The sequence below is a fragment of the Molothrus ater genome, chromosome 8 (assembly GCF_012460135.2).
Source record: "Molothrus ater isolate BHLD 08-10-18 breed brown headed cowbird chromosome 8, BPBGC_Mater_1.1, whole genome shotgun sequence".
NCBI classification, from domain to species: Eukaryota; Metazoa; Chordata; class Aves; order Passeriformes; family Icteridae; genus Molothrus; species Molothrus ater.
Window position 1 is genome coordinate 3,194,711 of NC_050485.2, and position 17,767 is coordinate 3,212,477.

Consider the following 17,767-nt stretch of genomic DNA (forward strand, 5'->3'; position numbering starts at 1 on the left):
GTCATCTTGCTTATACTTTCAGTCACTGGTGTTAGGTGCAGCCTGCTGGGCTTTGTGCCTTAACTCAGCTAAGGCTGGGATGTTCTTGTCTCCTCTTCAACATAAATAAACATTTTGGGAAGGTATCAGAGACTTTATTGATCTAAACAATCCCTCTCCTTGCCTTTCTCCAAGCCAGCTAAAGAACTCCACTTCTTACAAATGCATCTAAACTTATCTCCTTTAAAATCTATTTATTTTATACTCAGATATGAACAAGCTTTGGATTTGCTTGGGGACAATTAACTATGGGAACAAGTATTTTTTTTTCCCATTTGTGGGCCATTTAAAAGGTGTTATTAAAAGCACCAAGGGTCACAGGTGAAATGTTTGCCTGGTAATAGTGCAGGAATCTGCTTTGGGAAGGGTATTTCAGGCTCTTGAGAGGTGCTGACTGCTGAGCTCTTGCTGGCCCTGCTGTAGGAGGAGGTTTTCTTCTCTGATTTCATGAGTTTGTTGGCTTTTTGCGTTCAAAATACAAAGTACAAAATGTCCTAAACCAAACAAAATTTTCCTCTTGTCCTTATGTTTTCTACACATGTTACTCAGACTGTGCATTTTACTTTCCAGTCCTCTCAAACAGAAAACACAAGAAATATTTAATTCTATGCCATAAAAACTTTCTTTTCTGTAAGTATTTCTTTTTCTCTTGCAGACCTGGGCCTGGACCAGTTCATAGTGAAACGCTATGATGGGAAGGTGAGCACATTGCACTGCTAAATGTATTTTATTTAATGGCTTTTTTGACCTAGAATCCTTCAGTTATTACCTGTGTGAGGGTGTAAGTTAAATGAAGTGTGTCAAGTGTTCTCTTCTGAGCATTTTGGTTTTCAGTAGCATTGCAGTGCTTTTTCTGTAATGACAGAAAGATTGTTTCTATAAAGGGACCTTATTTTAATGTTTACAGACAAAATATTACCACTTCCTATATGCTGGTGGGCTGGGAAATCATGGTTGTAATCACATTTCTTTGCTGCTTCTTTCTGACTGTGTGAGAGCCCCACAAGTTAAATCATTTCAGGGGAAACTCACTGGACCTTTCCCTCCAGTCTCATCTCCAGATTCCTAAAGGAAGGAGATGCTCTTGTGGGTTTTTTTGTGTCCCACCCAGATATTTCCTCCCTATTGAACAGCCTTTCTCTGTTCCCCTTTTGAGCCCAGCTTCTTCCTACAGCTCAGCACTGTTCTGGATGTTTGTGCTATCATGAGAGGTGTTGATAAAATCTTAATTCTGATCTAGTTTTGTCTCTCTGTGAAAGAGGAGCCACATAGCATCCCACTTGTTGTGGACAGCACAGACCTAATTATCCACAGACCTAATTATCCCCACTGTAAATCCCAGTGGGGTGCTAAAGGCAGCTCTGCCCCAGGACTGGACCCCTTGATGCAGATAACTGCAGGTTAGTTAATTTTCCATCACATCACACAATGCTCCTCCAGATTTTAGCAGCATTTTCATCTGCACCATCTGAAAATGAAGCTTTCAAAGGGACATCAGCATCTCCCCCCCTATTGCTGCAGGGTGCACCTGGCACAGTGTCAGGCATTTCCAGGAAGCTTCAACACTGGGGAAAAAAAAAGAATTTAAAGCTTTATATAAACCCAGTGTGGGCTGAACATGTGCAGTTCCCTGGTTTGTGTTTAGCAGGCACAGGTAACAACAAGATGATCAAATACCTGGGGTCCCTGCATGAGCACTGGGCCACTGTGTGGTTACCCAGGCAGCAGAGCAGGGCTTTGCTGGAAAACAGACAACAGGGAGGTGGATTTTGGCAGTTAGTTTTGATACATAAAGCTCCAAAGCGTGTCATGAACACCTGTTTTCTTTTCCCCCCTGCCACAAACGTGATGTCTGCTTTTTGGGATTAAAAAAAACAACCCAACCAAAGGAAGGATGTATATTCTTTGCAAAATACCCAACGTTTCTCCCTGTGGTTTCATGACAGTCTGTTTTACATTCACTCACTTTCATCATTTTATCTTGTCAAGCTATCACCCTCATCCCTGAGGCTTTACATAAACAGGATTTGTTTGTAGGGAGGCAGTGCTGAATCCCACACTATTCCTGCTGATCGCTCTCCTGCTCCCGAGCACTCTGGCTAAAAGAGCCAAAGGCAAATCCTTTGAACTCAACTTTCTGTTCCTTTGCCCCTCAGCACCCAGGGCTCTGACCTGTAGTAGACTGAAATAGCTTTTTATATTTTTATATAACTTACAGATGTTGCTGCTGCACTTGGATGTCTCCGTGCTGTGGTTTGATTGCCTGAAAGTGAGGCAGCAGATTTAGGGGACTGCAGTGGCCTTTGCTTTATTATTATCTTCTCCTGGAACCTGATTTTTCCACAGCCTAATAACACCCTGGAAGCATTGTACTCTGAAAATGAAGGAATAGAGGTTCTTGTTTGCTTGGCTGTCTGCTTAAAGACACCTTGGGACTGGCTACATCTGGCTGTGGCTATTAGGGCAGTGGTAATGTCCAGGTGAGAAATAATTTGAGGAGAGGATAAAATGAGCTGGCCTTGGCTCTCCCTTGGTAATGAAGGAAGCTGACAGTAGATTGATCTGACAGCCACTTGTTCTCATTTTGTTACTTGCTTTGGGTTCCAATTTAAAAAAAAATAACACTGCTTTTACTCAGCCAAGCACAACTGAGGTGCTGCAGAGCTGACCTCACACATTCTGAGTTTCACTTGCATAGTGATAAAACCCTTTTGCATCTCTCTCTCCATGCCTGGTTCCAGCCACACATTCCTCTTGGACTATCAAAGCAGCCTCTGCTTGGAGAGGATTTGCCTTTGTGTGCAGGAGGAGCTGCTGAGCTCAGGCAGAAGGGGGAGAGGGTCATCCCTGTTCCCCTAAGCATCATTATGGGTGTTACAGAGAGGAAATGGGAATTGTGGTACTCATAACAGGCCTGGTCACTAGAAAGTTCTTCTCCTTTTTTAAGGAAAAAGGAGTTTGTGAGCTGTCAGACATAAGCAAGCTGTGCTGCTGAAAAGCACTGGCAATCCAGAGGTCAGACCCTGGCTGAAGAGTGGCAAAGAGGATTGATTTGAGTTCCAAGCCAAGTTCCAGAGGTGATGTCTGCATGCAAGCAGTGGTTTAGAAGGAGATGCAGTTATTAAAAGGTCTGTGCAGTTAGCTGCATTTTAATGCCATATTCCAGGACAGTGTTTGTAGCATCTGTGTGAATTTTGAGCATGTGTGTTTGAGATCTAGGTGCTGCAGCATTAGGGGGATGATGGACGAGCTGCTCCTTTCACAGAACCCATTTTATTTAGGCAAAGCTGCCATCAAAACAACAAATTGGCCATTGTGGGGTGATCAGGACTGACCTTGCCAAAGGATTTTGGGGAGGGATGTGCCTCTGTATTGTGCTTTTGTTGGGTTTCCCAGCCAGCTTGCTGTGCATGTGACTGAGTGCCACGGTGAGAAGATAAAATCCACTTTTTCCTCTTCTTCCTGCCCCTCCTTCTTCCTACTGGTAATTTATAGAGTTACTGGAGAGGGAGGTAGATGTTACTGCCTTATTAATGGCAACAATGCTCCTGTAATTTGAGCCTAAATGTTTTTTCCTTCACTCTTGCAAGACCAAAAGCCCTGGAGACACTCAGGCAGCACAAACCTTTGGTCAGATGTGTGTGCCAGCACGGGCTCATGCTTTTGGGCTGAGTGTGTACAGGGAGGCAACCTGTGGCTCCATTTTTGTCTAAGAGTGGTGGTTTCTTCCCTTGGGAAACAAGCTCAGCAAAGTAGGGGGAAAGAGGCATTGATTACTATTCATTCAGAGTAGAAAGAAGGTATTAATCAGCTTGCAGACATTTCATATGGAGCCTGAGCAAAAGGCTGATGTGAGAACAGGCACACTCTCAGGGTGTGCAGCTGCCCAGACCATGATTGTCTGTCTGCTGTGTTTCCACTGTCTCTTCTCTCTTGCATTTGGCAGTGGGAAAGCAAATGCATTTTTAACCCATCTGTAGGAGAAATAACTCATGTTTTAGTGATGAATATACTCTCACTAAGTAGTAGAGATTTCTTAGCACATCCAACCTGGCATAAGCTTCATTAACATTACGTAAGTTGTCATGCAGAGTTTGTTAAAAATTTTCTTTTCTTGTGCCCTCTCTGTTTATTTTTTTGGCTTATGCATTAATGATTGACAAGCTTCATCTCTCAAAAAAGTAAAGAAACAATGCTGTTCATGTAATTACTCTGAATTGTGAGCTGCATATCCATCCTGTCCCCAGCCTGGTGAGCCAGCACAGGAGCTCCCAGGTGTCCCCCAGCTCTGCAGCCTGGTGGAAAGGTGGAGGTAAGCTGCAGTGCTTTTAAGAGTCCTCTGGCCTATTTAGGAAACAAAAGCCCCACTCTAGATGGCTTATTAGTTTAATTAGGATACACTTGACTTGCTCTTTTTTTCTCCTGTGGGGAGAATTCCTTGCTGCTGCTCAATAAGAGCAAGAGCCTTTGAGCTACCAGCAACAGTTTCCCCTCCTGCAGTAAGTAATTAGAGAGGCTTTCAGGCCCTCTAATTAAATTTATGACTTAAGTATTTCCTGCCAGCATTTATGTTTACTTCTCTAGATGTTTGGGCACGCCATAAAGTAATGCCAAACAAGGTGAAGGACAAGGAAAACACTTCAAATGGTGCCTCTAAGTGCCAGTAAAACATCTCTAGAATTCACTTGCCCTGGATAATGCAGGGTCATGTCATGGCCCAATGCAATGAGTATCTTCAGCTGCCCTGACCTGAAGGTGTGTGTCCATTAAAGAACACTTGCTAGGAGGCAGATTTCTTTCCAGATGATTTAAAGAGCATCTCAGGAGCAAAGGAGTTGAAATAAGTACTCAGGGAAGATCCTCAAGGAGAGGACTGGAGGTAGATGCACCATCCTTTTCTGATGGGTTGAAGGATCTTGCTCACAGGTTTGAAAGAGTGGGAAGGAAAGGAGCCTTGATTTAGTAGCTGGAATTTCTGGGATCCTTTGCTCTGTGGATGGGCTTTGCCTGGAGCATGATGCTCCCAGCAGAGTTTGATAAGCTGCCATAGACCCAAACTTGCAGCAAGTGATTCAAGCCTAAAATCCTGCTGTCCTTCAGGAGCCAAACACTGGGTCAGAGCTCTGAGCTCCCTGGAGGTTTAAGTGCCTCTGAAACCTTGATTCCAAAGGATGCAACTCTAAATGTTGCCTTACCAAAAGCCAGTATCAATTCAGTAAAGAGCAGCATGAAGTGCAGGTGCACTTGGAGGACACTTGGGATGTTCTCCAGGTTAAATGCAATGAAAGCAGGTGAGGAGTTCTCTAAATCCAACTGTGTGGGGTCTTGCCAGTATCTGTTGTGACAGAGTTTGGAATGAATGTGTCCCCAGCTGGAGCTGGTGAGGCTGGGTTATGGTTTGCTTGGAGACACCTGGAAGTGTTTAGCCATTCTGGTCCATAATCCATGGGAAATGTCACTGTCCAACTTCAAATTCCCTGCTTTTAAATTCCTGCACTCTCTGATCTCAGCACAGGTAGTATTTGCATAATAACCAGGAGGCACCTTCTTACATGGATAATAATAACCTTACACTGCTCTGTATGACATTCCTCTGCCATCCCTAAAAGGGCTCTAAGGAAGTGGTGAGACAAAATCCTTGCCTGTGGCTTTGTGGAAGCAGAGATGCAGTTTCTTGCAGATAACCAGCAAAGCTGAGCTGAGAATGTTTTTATCTTCTTGGTTTCTTTCTCTGACACCCTGTCCATGTTGGTTGGTTTCTTTGCTTGTTGGCTTTCCCCTCCCAGCCAAACTTGGCCCTCCTGTCTGCTTCATTTAGTTCAGATGTTTCTCTGTTTGCTGGGACCTGTGTGGACACTGAAATGTGCAAATTCTTTTCTTGGTTTGTTTTTAATAAAACTGGATTTCATCAAAGAAAATTCTTAATTGCTTCTAACACAGTGCACAAACATCCCTGTGGGCACCTGGGCTGCTTTGAGTACAGAACAAGTGTCTTCATTTTCCTAACTCCTCTACCAAACATTTGTGGTGTATTTTGCCTTTGACAAAGCTCTACTTTCTGTTATCTTTGTGTATCCCTAATTCTGCTGCTTGTTTCTACAGGGCTCCTACTAAAATCCTCTGGTTGTTCTTTGTCCTCTTTTGTTCAGGTCCCTGGCAGGTGTTTCTTCCAGCTGCTAATATCTCTGATACTTGTCTTTATTCTAATTCTGGTTTGTGCTTTTTTTTGGTATAACCAAGCATTCCCTCATTTTCTTCCCTTTTCTAACCCTCTCCTCTCCCACCAGGATTTCTGGCAGGTACAAAGCAGACAGCATGTGCTTTGATTAGTTTGTGCTTCAGACCTCATAAAATGCACTTTTCATGTGAAAGGGACAGTGTATGCTCACCTCTTCCCCCTGCTCCTCTCATAAATACTTCTGAGTGCTCTCCTTGATCCTCAGCCTGCAGGATTTATTTCAGAACACCTGAGTTTGGCTTGTGGAGAGAACAGTCCTCAGGGTAACCATTAATACCTGGCTCTATTAACAGAACTGCTTTGAGCAAAGCTCAGATGTGTGTCTCCCTGCCCTCCTGGTTTCACAGTGTCCTCTGAGGCTTCTGTCTTATTTTGCAGCTCAATGAGACTGTGATAGAGCTGGCTCTGTTGGAAAATAGTGTTTTCCCCTTGAGTCCACCAAGTTAATTTGAATCCCTGGCCAAAGGCTTTGGGGAAATGTCATCTATTTGAAGGTGTGTAGGTTTGGAAAAGGCTATATTTGCAAACTTGAGTTTTTCAAGTTACAGAATTATGTAGAGTGAACTGTATTAAAGAATACGTTAGGTAGTCGATATTTAGTTGTTGTAGTTCTTAAAATGTTTAGTAGGAAAAAGTACTAGAAACCAAAGGGGAGTTCATTCAATATTAGTAAGTAAAGAGGAAAATATCTTTAAGCACTTTGAGTTTGCTCTGCAGCTTTGTGACATTAATGAAATCCACAGGGAAAGTTAAGGAAAAATAAACAACTTGGTAATAGGCCCTCAGTGGGTGTAGGCAGTCTTTTAATCAAAAATGGGTTTTGGGGTATTTCTGGCTTTAATTTCTTTGCTAGTTTTGCTTGTGTTAGCTTAATGCTTAATACTTGAGGGACACAAAGCTCTGAGAGCTCTGTCCTTGGGTGACATGGTGTTAGTATGGAAGGAGGGGGTGGCAGGGAGAGCTTTAGGAGATGCTTGAACTCACCTGGCTACAAAAGGAGGTAAAATCTGGATGGCAGAAGCAGGTGAAGAAAAAAAAAAGGACTGAGACAGGGAAAGAGAATTGACAAGATTTTGGTGGTGAGTACCAAGTGCACAGCTCCAACCTCATCAACTGAGCCAATGTTTAATAATAATCACTTTTTATAGAGAATTATTGTTTTCCTCCTGGTGTCCTTTCACACTGGGATTTCTGCCTGAGAGAAGGAGCAACACAATGAGTTCATCTTGGTCATGCAGGCTGAGATGAGGGAGAGCAGCATCCCACTTTCCTTCAGAGACCTAAACAACCATTTAAATTCCAAGGTGGCAAAGCTCAGCTCATTTTAGAAGCTTGATGTGGGCCATCAAGGACCCCAATTTCAATCCTCCCCATTAAATTTCAATGCAAAATGCCCCAGTGGTCCTGCAGAATGTGATTTCATTACCCTGCAGAGGGCTGAGGGGAGCACAAATGTAGACTGTCCCTTTTCCAAGGCATTTCCTATTTGCTTTTCCTGCAGGGGTTTCTCCCTTGCATGAGTGGCTCTGCTGCCTGCCACGGGTTGGGAGAGTCTGTGTTGTTGATTTTCTGGGTTGTGCAGAATGCTGGCCTTGCATTTCAGGTGCCCTTTGTTTGAAAGGTGGTTTGAATATTTACAGCCTTGCTGGAAGGGAGGGAATGCAGATTTCTCTTTCCAGTCACAGGAGTCCACCTGCAGTAAGAATTGCTGCCCAGGTTTTCATTCTCTGCATGTGCTCAAATGTAGAGTGAGAGAACATGAGCAGGACAACCTCACCCATGTCCAGCTCTGTATTTTTGTGCCCCTCTGTAGATACACAGATAAAATAACCCCCCAAAATCAAAAGGTTTTGATTAAAATGTACTCTTGGAAGGTATTATCTGCCAACAGTAAATTTTAAGCATTTTCTTAGGTCAGCACTCAGCCACCACAATTTGCCATGGAGAGCCTGTTTGTGTTTGCCTGTTTTAGTGTGCAGACTTCATAGCAAATTATCATTCCTAGTGGCTCCAGATAATGTGAACTTTCCCATGGCTAAAAGAGGTTTATGAGTTTCAAAAGATCCTTGTGCTGTTTTCATCACAGCCTCAAACACTTTTTTCTTATTTAATGATGTAGAAAAAGTGATATAAAAAAGCCAAGTGGTGCATTTAAAATTACTTATTTTGCATCCACATTATGGAACTGATTTTAAACCTCCTAAATCCCTCAGTTTTCCCCCAAGTCCCATTTTTGTCCATGTTTCATAGTGCAGTGGGACCTCTCCTATCTCTTTTTCCCTAGAGGACTTTGGAACATTTGGGCTGAAAGGCTCAATTTTTAAATCTGATCCTGAAAGCCTTTTTATTTCTTTATTCAGTTTTCTTAAAGTGAGGTGCCTGAAATCTCTAGATACATGGTTTAGACTCTTTAAGGTTTAAATCTTAAAAAAAATGAGCAGTCTAAACTCCTCCTTTTTTCAATTCAGTGTTTTGATGCAGAGTTGAAAGCATTCATATTTTCAATTACCACAGCAAGATGGTTTTGCACTGGAATTTATTGAGGGTTTTTCCTTGTCTGTTACCAAGTCTCTTAGTATATATTTCCCTGGATTTTCAACAGGAAAAAGCTGCAATAATCCCCACTTGTCCTGCTGGCAAATAGGACTTCTTTTCCTACATGCCTACAGTTAAACATGAAAGAAATACGTTAATAAGAAAGAAGGAAATACATTAATACATGTCTTATTTTAATGTTTTATAATAAATAATAATAACAACTGAAGGTGGTCAGTTGGGACTGAAAGAGAATTGCTTTGCATCCAGCTGACTTCACTCATGGGTTTGTATTTGCTCAATGCAATAATGGTCACCTGAAGATGTTTCTGTTCAAAAGGAACAAACCAAGTACAATGATGTTTGTCAATAAAAGGTGGTTTATTCTTCATCTAAAATCCCTTGCTAATTGACAGAATTGCTTCCTGATTCTGGAGAAACACCCATTATCTGTCATGGATATTTATTTTATTGTTGTTTTGGAAGGCAAAAGTGGTCACATTGGGCTGATAAATTCCTGAAGCTTTGGTTCATGGAAGTGCAAATGTAGTGCTGAAATGTAAGTTACAGGAAGAAATATGCCCAAAATGTCCTTTCCTTCTCCAGATGGAAACCCAAACTGGCAGCTCTGAGGGATTTCCCAAGGATGTGTTCTTCCTGAATTAAATTGTTGTTTCTGGAGTGCCAGCTGAAGTGGAGCTGTCAGGATTTAGGTGGTCAGGCTTTTCTAGCCCTGCATTAGGAGTGAGAGCAGCAGCACCGTGTGCCCATCTCTGCCTCTGCAGAGAAAGCATCCCTCCATGTACAAAAACACACCTTTATTTTTCAGATTTGCATAATTCAATAGTACCACATTTCACTCCTCACTCAGCCCTGAGAAAACCATTTGAAAATCCAAAATAAAGATAATATTTGGCAAGGAACATAAGGATTCCGTGGGGTTTTTCCACCAATCCTTGTTGGAAGCTGTACCATGTCCTCAACTTAAGGGAGGCTCCAGCAGCAGATGAGTTTTGGGGTGGAAGATGTCAAGTTTGTGATGAATCTTTGGGTGCTTTGCAGCCAGCCTGTACATAAGGAACTCTGGGGAGTTGCCTGCATGCAGCACAAGACTTTTTCCTCTAGCACGTGGCTCTGGGGAGGCTTGGTCACTGCATTGATCTGTTCAACCACATCTTGGTGCTGATTGAGCTTGGAGCCTGACTTGGGAAGGGCAAAGCAAGCTCTGTATCTTGAATTTGAGTCAGTTTTCTGACCTGTCATCAGTGTCTGGAGCTGTAAGAGAATCTGCCTGTACACGTGTCACAAGTTTTGTTCCACTCAGACTGGACTGGTGGCTTCTCACTGAACTTACACAGCCATGCTTGTGCCAAAAGCAGTGAGATATTTGGATTTCTTTTTCCTTTTACGTGTTAATTTGGATGTCTGCTCATCTGTGTGCTTGATGAGTATGAATCTACTGCTTGATTAAAAAATACATCATAATTGTCAATTGTTCCCCATGGCTTGCTCACCTGTGAATGCTGGTTTAAATGGGTTTTTTTGGGGTGTGCTGAATGATCTTAACCAATTACTCTGGTTTTGGGAGTGGATTTAACATAGAAAAAAATAATAAGTGGAAGACATTTGACTGTTTTAACTGAACACTTTGAGGATTACCTTGTGCTCAGATACAAAAGGGTGTGGTTAATTCATTTGTGGAGATGATTTGTCCCTAAAAGAAGGTGGAGGTTTGGAAAGGGATTTTCCTGGGTGTTCTGATACCAAGCATCACCTTTCTGGCTGAGTGGGAGTGTGCTGGAAGGAAGGTGGGTGTGGAAAACACTGGTGTGAGCTGTTAGTTAGAGCTTGAACTTTGAGGGGTGACAACAGCCCACATTGTGCTTTATTGTGAAATATATAGATTTAGTTTATATTATTTTCCCAGGAGGTTAGATATCATTCCTTTCAGCAATGTTTGGTGGTGGGGAACAGCTCCTGGGACAAGGATGCTTTGAGCCTTCCCCAAAGTGGGGTGAGCTTCCCACAAAGTTCATGGAAAGCAGTCAAACACACAGCTTCTCACTGAGACAGAGGAAAATGAATGGGAGAGCTGGGAAATCTTTAAAGCTTCTGTTTACTGCTGGGAACCTGAAAATCTGATTGATCAGGACAGTTGTTTTCTCTTAAAATCAGGGGGAGAAATTCCCTTCTCCACAAGCTACAGGCAGCTGAGCACTGTAGTTACAGCTTGTGCTCCCTGGATTAGTGACAAGTAGATGCTGGTTTTAATATAAATAAATAACATTTTTTTTACTATGTTTGCTCAAAGGAAGGCACAAATGGGTAAATGCTTCTCCCTCCCATCTGTCTTTATATTTCAGAGACCAACTAACTTAATATCCTTTTTTATTGTTGATCTGTGGATGTGCTTTCCTCTTATGAGGAATATTTTGAGCTGTTTGATGCTGACTATGAATTTTAAGTGCAGCAAAGAAACCCATAAAAATTAATAAACCACCTTCTGGAACTTTTTCATGGGATTCTTTAAGCAGGATGCCAATAGCTAGATTATGATCAATGCTGCCCAGGAGAGGCAGTCAGAGGGAGAGGCAATAAATCACAGGAGCAGGTGAGATGCTGCTGGCAACACCTCCAGCAGCAGTCACAGGGAGCTGCTTTCTCCCCAAATCCTGCCTCTTGTTCAGGGGAAAACCAGATGTTTGTTCTTCACATCAGCATCAATGTTATTTTTTGCTTTGGATCCATCTTGGTGGAAATGGAAGCCAAACCATTTTTTGAGGAAATGTTATTTCAGCCTGGTACCCCATAATCATAACTGGCTGTTATCTTGCATCCAATGAAGGCTATTTGCCTGTTGTCTGCTGGTAGTGACTCACCTCTTATTAAATTCCTGGTGCTCTCCAGGTAGTAAAGGCAGAGGTACTGGGAACAATTTTATGTGATCAATAGAACTGAAGTCTTTTTCCCTGGAAACTGTTTTTTTGGTTTTTTTTGGTTTTTTTTTTTTTTGTGATATATATGATTATTTTTGTCTCTTTTCTTGTGGTTTCCAAGCCAGATACAGGTTAAATTTTCATCTAAATTATTAGCTGAGCTCATCCCCACTCTGCAATCACATACAATGGTGAGTTCTCTCTCAAAAAAGAAAAAAACCCCAAAAACTTGAGGTGGATGAGAGACATCAGCTACAGACAGTGGAGAAGCTATGAGCTAACACTTGCTGGGGTATCTCCATAGGCTTCCAGTCACAGCAACCACCTGGTTGCTCCAGACTTTCCTTGCTTTTGGCAAGCCTAACCATTCAACTTGATGTGATGTTTTGCCTGCTTGTTTTATTGTTGGTTAACCAGTTTTCTTTCCTTTATCTTGTATATGATGGGATCTCCGCTAGACCGAGGTAACGCTGGGGGACAGTTGTGTAGCTGGACCCTCTTGTGGTGGTGTTTGTTGGTGGTTTTTCCTAAAGCCATTCCTAAATCCAGCCTTGCTTTCACCATGCCTGTGTGTGCTTGCATGGCCTGGTTTCCATGGAATAACCTCACCCACCCCTACTCTCCTGTGTATTAATTGAATTCTCCTCTGTGTGTGCGTGTGCCTCCTCCTGCTGTGTCCTTAAAGTGGGTCACCAGTGTGGATTCCCTAACAGTTTTATGGATCCTTTGCAGCCTTTGGGGGTTCTGCAGATCAAAGGGACTCAGATTTTTAGCTTAGTAAGATACTGTGAGCTGATAAATGGAAAAGAACTGGAGCAAGAGGGTGATTGAGTTTGGTTTCAGGCTGGTCCTCCCTGTGAGCTCACACACACACAGTTTGGATAACTTTGATCAGACTTTATATTCATGCCAAATAATCCTTTCTTGGCTCCTTTTTACAACAGAGTCTGACTAAAAAGCTGTCAGTGCAATACAATTTCCTCTTTGAATCCTGTATTAAAGTCTGAGATTTTTACCGCTAATCTCAAAGATTGAAGCAAACCGGCCATAATAATGTAATAATAAGCAAATATATTTATGTTTCAGCTGGAAACATAAATATAGTAGTTTTTGTTTCTGAACCAACAAAGGAATCCCATGCAATTCCTTATCCTATTTGGGATGGGGAAGCACTGATCTTTGCAGAACTCTTCTGATCAGATCCAAAGGCTGGGAAAGGTCCACCGGATATGGATGGAGCTAGTAGGGGTGTGTGTGTCCATGGAATGGCTTGTTGGTGCTAAGGATACAAATCAAACCTTTCATTTCTGTGTTTAACCTGGTGCTTTCTGTGCTCTCTTTGGGGTGTGGCTGGGCTGGATGAGCAGAAGCTGTCCCAGGAGAGGGAGAAGTTTGCTGACGAGGACAGCATCTTCTACGCGCTCGGAGAATGCGGCCTCATCTCCTTCTCCGACTACATCTTCCTCACCACCGTCCTTTCCAGTAAGTACACAGGGATTTTCCCTGCAATTCCTGCCTTTTTGAAGTTTTCAGGGTCCACAAGCAATAGCTTGTTGATATGCATTTCCCTAAAAGGCCTTCTGGATTGCCTGCAACTCGAGTTGAGCAATTGCTGTTGCTTGATCTGGTTTAGCCTGAGCTTTCCAGTGCTTTGGGAAGACAAGGCAGATTGATGACTTCTAAAGATTTATTTCTCTTTTTGAAATGTGACAAATTTTTTTTTAATGAGTCACTTGACCTGCTGTTCAGATCTGTAAATGGAGATGTGTTCTTGAGCTGTGTTCATGTGATATTCTCTTGGATTTGGATGAACACAGATCTCCAGCTTTTCACTGGTTTCTCACCTCTCCAAACTCCCTTTTCCAGCTGTATTTTCACTTGGGTGAGCTCGGGTTTGTGAGTGATGTAATCCAATGAGGAGAGAAGTTAAGCTGTTTACATTTCAACCAGTATCATTAGATACCTTCTGTCTTTTCACCCTGCTGCCCTTGACTTGCATTTGTGATATTTCCATGATCTGCTAATCTGTTCCAGCAAAGTTGTCTGCACTCCCAGTGCCAGCACTGAGAAGTTTGCTTTGCTGGCAAGAACCAGTGAAACTGAAGCCTTTGATAATGTCAAATGGCATTTCTAGACTTTCTTCACGTGGAAGTCAAGCTCAAAACCTCATTTGCAGAGCTTCTCTGACTGCTTGGAAGGTGCTGTATCATAAACAGGAAAGTCAATGGCAGTTTCTCAGCCCCATTAGTAAATGTGGGGTCAGGGGGGAATAAGCCACTGTCCAAATAAACTTGAGACATTTTATTTTTAGATTTAAAAAAAGAAAACTTGGCCATCTAATCTTGTAAGTATCCATTCCATGCTGACCTGATTTGTGCAATTAGAAAACTGGGTGCTTCCCAGTTACCTGCAGAGCCCAGTGCTGCCTGCCCAGTGCTGTTCAGGGAGTCAGCTGGGTTAGTCCCTGATGCTTTGTCACAGCAACAGGTGCTTTATTCTCCCCCATGTTCTTGCATGTTGTAACAGGAGACAGGAGAGGCAGCTCTTCATTAGCTGAGGATCTATTCCTGGCAAGCAGCAATGCTCAAGGTCTTGTTTGTTGTCAAATGGACCTGGCGGGGGCAGACTTGTGTGTGACCTTCATGTTGTGAAAACAAACAGAGAGATAAAGCTGGTTCAACAAAGGGAATTTGTTTTATGACTTTAATTTGCTTTTTTAAATTTGTCTGAGTCTCCAAACTGGCTCTTAAGACCTTTGCAGTTCCTTTCTTACATTCATCTGGGCTGTGCCAAAATGATCTGGGGTATTCACTTGTGTCATGAGGGCTTTTCATCTGAGCCTCCACAGATGACAATGAACTCTCAAACCTCTGCTATCACATTACTGAGTGTGGGTTGGAAAACACTCTTGCCCTTGTTTTTATGGTTGTGCTGGTGGTGAACAACCCCCTAATCAAGCACACAGGGCACAAAATGAATTTCATGCGCTTCCACAGGCAGCAGTAAGAGAAATTGTTCTTGCTTTGCTTTAAATTGTTTGTTGTGAGAATAAAAGAAAAGGACCACCTTGTGTTGGAGGAGCAGCCAGCCTTGTTTTGGAGGCTGTGAGGGAGGGACAGGGTTTTATTCCTCTTGTTCTTGGGCTTTTGTGTGTGTCCACAATTACAGGGGAGTTAGATTAATGAGGAGACAGAACTGGCCTTGAGGAGCCACACTGGGCCTTTGAGGGCAAGGCAGGAGCTTTCAAAAGGAAAATTAAAGAAAAAAAAAAAGGAGGAAAAAAAACTCCAAGGCTTTGAGGCTGACTTTTAGACATTTGGGGAGTTTGCTAAATGATTCCTGAAGATGGAGGAATGTTTCTGGAGCTCCTGTTAAACAGTGATTCCCCAGAGGAAGAGTTTGGGTTTCATTTTTAAAGCATGTGCTGTTGTAAAATAAATTCCCAACCAAGCCTTACCCTGTGGCTAAATAGAAAACTCACTGTTGCACCCCACTGGTTTACTCTCTGAGTAGTGAACATTACCTTGAAGGAATCCAGTAGTTCCTGATTGGGTTCTTTTCCCTAGAAATAAACAAATAATACAGAGAAATAAATAAATAAAATAGAATGAGGGAAGTAAATCTTAAATGTGACAGCTCAATATTGGTTTTCTCCCCGTGTTGTTTAAATAACCCAAGCATTAAGGAAGTATCAGGACAAGGTGGAGCTGTAGATTACACCAAATAGATAAACCCAAATAAATATTGGGAAAGGAAGGTGGCATATTGAGCACTCAGCAGGATAATCAAAAGGGGGAGTGGGAGGTTGGGTCTGGGGGGGGAGGCAGGAGGGAGAGTGGTGGGGAGAGATCCATCATGGTCTGCTTTGGCTCATTGCATTCCAAACTGATCAACGAGAGCCTTGGCAAACAAAAAGCCCAAGGGCTCTGTTGTACTTCCCCAAACTCCTCATTTCAGTTGTCTTTGCAGCTTTACCTGAAGCTCCCTCCAGCTGAGTTCTGTGAAATGGGGAGTGAGAGGAGGAGAGAGGGCTGGAGGCTTCATTTCATGTTGCTGTCAGGCAGCTGTTTGCACATTGCTCAGAAAATGAGTCTGTCACCATATCTTATTTACGAGCCATTTCTCACCCCAGCACTGTCTGTTCTCCTTGGTTGCTGTATTTCTGTGATGTTTTTCTTTTAAAACAACTAATAAATTGGCTTTTAGCTGTTCAGAAAGTCAGCCCTCTGTTAAAGACAATGAGAGCTGAGGGGCCTTGAGGAAACCCCACAGTTTCTGTTGCTTCAGCTGCTCCTTGTGTTTTGGGGCAGAGGTAGAAAGATGAGCAAATTCTGGTGGAATTTCCCTTGGATCCTTTGAGTGTTATAGGAAAACAAAGACATGGCTTCCCTGACCAAACAGGTTTTTGCTCTGGGACTTGCAAAACAAATGGAAGAAGGAGAAAAAGAGCTTTTCCATGGCCAGTGACTGCAATTGCCCAGCAAATTGCAAGGCACACTAATTCTGCCTTCATTAACAGGTACTGAGGAGAGCTGGGCATTAAAAGAATAAATTGATGTTGTTTCCACAGTTGGACTGTTGCTGTGTCTGGATTTAATTCTCCTGGCAGGAGGGTTAAAGAACATTGGCTGAAGCCACAATAATTAGCCTTTTGCCAGGGCTCTCATAGCAGAGCTGCAGCTCCTTCTCCCATCACAGCAGGTAACTCTCACTCAGGATAGACTCACCTCTGTTATTTTTTTCTGTCCTGTGTATAGGGAATAAATTTCAAGCCATCTAACTCTGGAAATTGTATTCTGGCCAGATATTGAGCTCTGTGCATGGCCCCGGGATGGAGGGACATCTTCTCCCACCCTGGGATCCCCAGGGTCCCTTTGGACCATGACTTCTGAATAATAATAATAATAAATTATTCCTGGCTGAAGAAAAGTCTTCAGCCCCAGCCCTGCCATGAGTGAAACCTTTACCTCACCAGTGGTGCTTTCATGCTGCTGTGCCCTGTGCCACAGGACCCATTCCCACAAGAAAAGGTTGCTTTGAGTTTATAGGACTGTTTTTGTTTGTAGTCCTGTTCGTGTTCATTTTATCTTCAGTCTTTCCTGACCCTCCATGGGTCCATCTCACCCTCACTGTTTGGAGCAGGGATGTCTTCCTGCCTTTCTGCCAGCCCAGTCACTGCTGTGGGGCATTTCCAAGATGTGTCTGAGCAGCATCTTCCAAGGAATAGCCCAGCTTCCAAACACAAGCCTGGCTGCTTCCTGGCACAGGGAGAGCTCTCTGGCTTGGCATCCCACCTTTGCCATGCTGAAGGACAGAAATAGGAATGATTTTTCACAATTGGCAGTTTGGGATGTTCCCAAGTGATTTGAAAACTCAGACTGGGGCATGGGAGGCTCTGTCAGCCTGCATCCTTCACCTGCTCTTCCTCTGTTCATCTCTTCATCCCTCAGATTTGTGTGGTGGGATGGGATGGGGGATTCAGGAATCCAGGGGCAGCCACAGCTTCTCTGGGCACCCTGTGCCAGGGCCTCCCCACCCTCCCAGGGAAGGATTTCTCCCTGGTATCCCAAGATGATGCACTAGGATTATTTCACAGTTAATTCTGATCCTTCTTTGTGAGAAGAAATAACTCAGTTTTCCTCTGGAACTGATGATATTGTGGCTCAGTGCTGTGGGCTCAGTTCTTTAGCTGCCTGTTACTTACATTTCTGGGTTGATTAACATTAAAAAAACCAACTTGGTGTGATTTGGATTCATTTTCTGAATTGGTGGAATAATAATGAAAGGAAAATATCTGCAACATTAAGTTTAATGGGGTTTTTTTTCCCTATATTTACTGCAGCTGGGGCTCAGCCATCTGTATTCTATGGATAGCTGTCTCTGCTTCAGGACTGTGTTAATTGGGGATTGATTCACTTTCAGGATACTGTGGCCTTTGCACATCTATTTTTCTTCATTTTGGGATAAATGGAGAAGAAGCAACCATAGAATATTTAACTCTAAATGACTGATTTTTCCC

General features: G+C 42.9%; 1 protein-coding gene across 1 annotated transcript in view; it reads left to right on the forward strand.

The window, feature by feature from the left end:
* The window catches only part of MICU1 (mitochondrial calcium uptake 1), a 94,161-nt gene that overhangs the window by 35,081 nt on the left and 41,313 nt on the right, over positions 1-17,767 (forward strand). Inside the window, 2 exon segments of the mRNA XM_054515627.1 lie at positions 695-738; positions 13,116-13,230. Coding sequence (XP_054371602.1) covers positions 695-738; positions 13,116-13,230 — 159 coding nt within the window.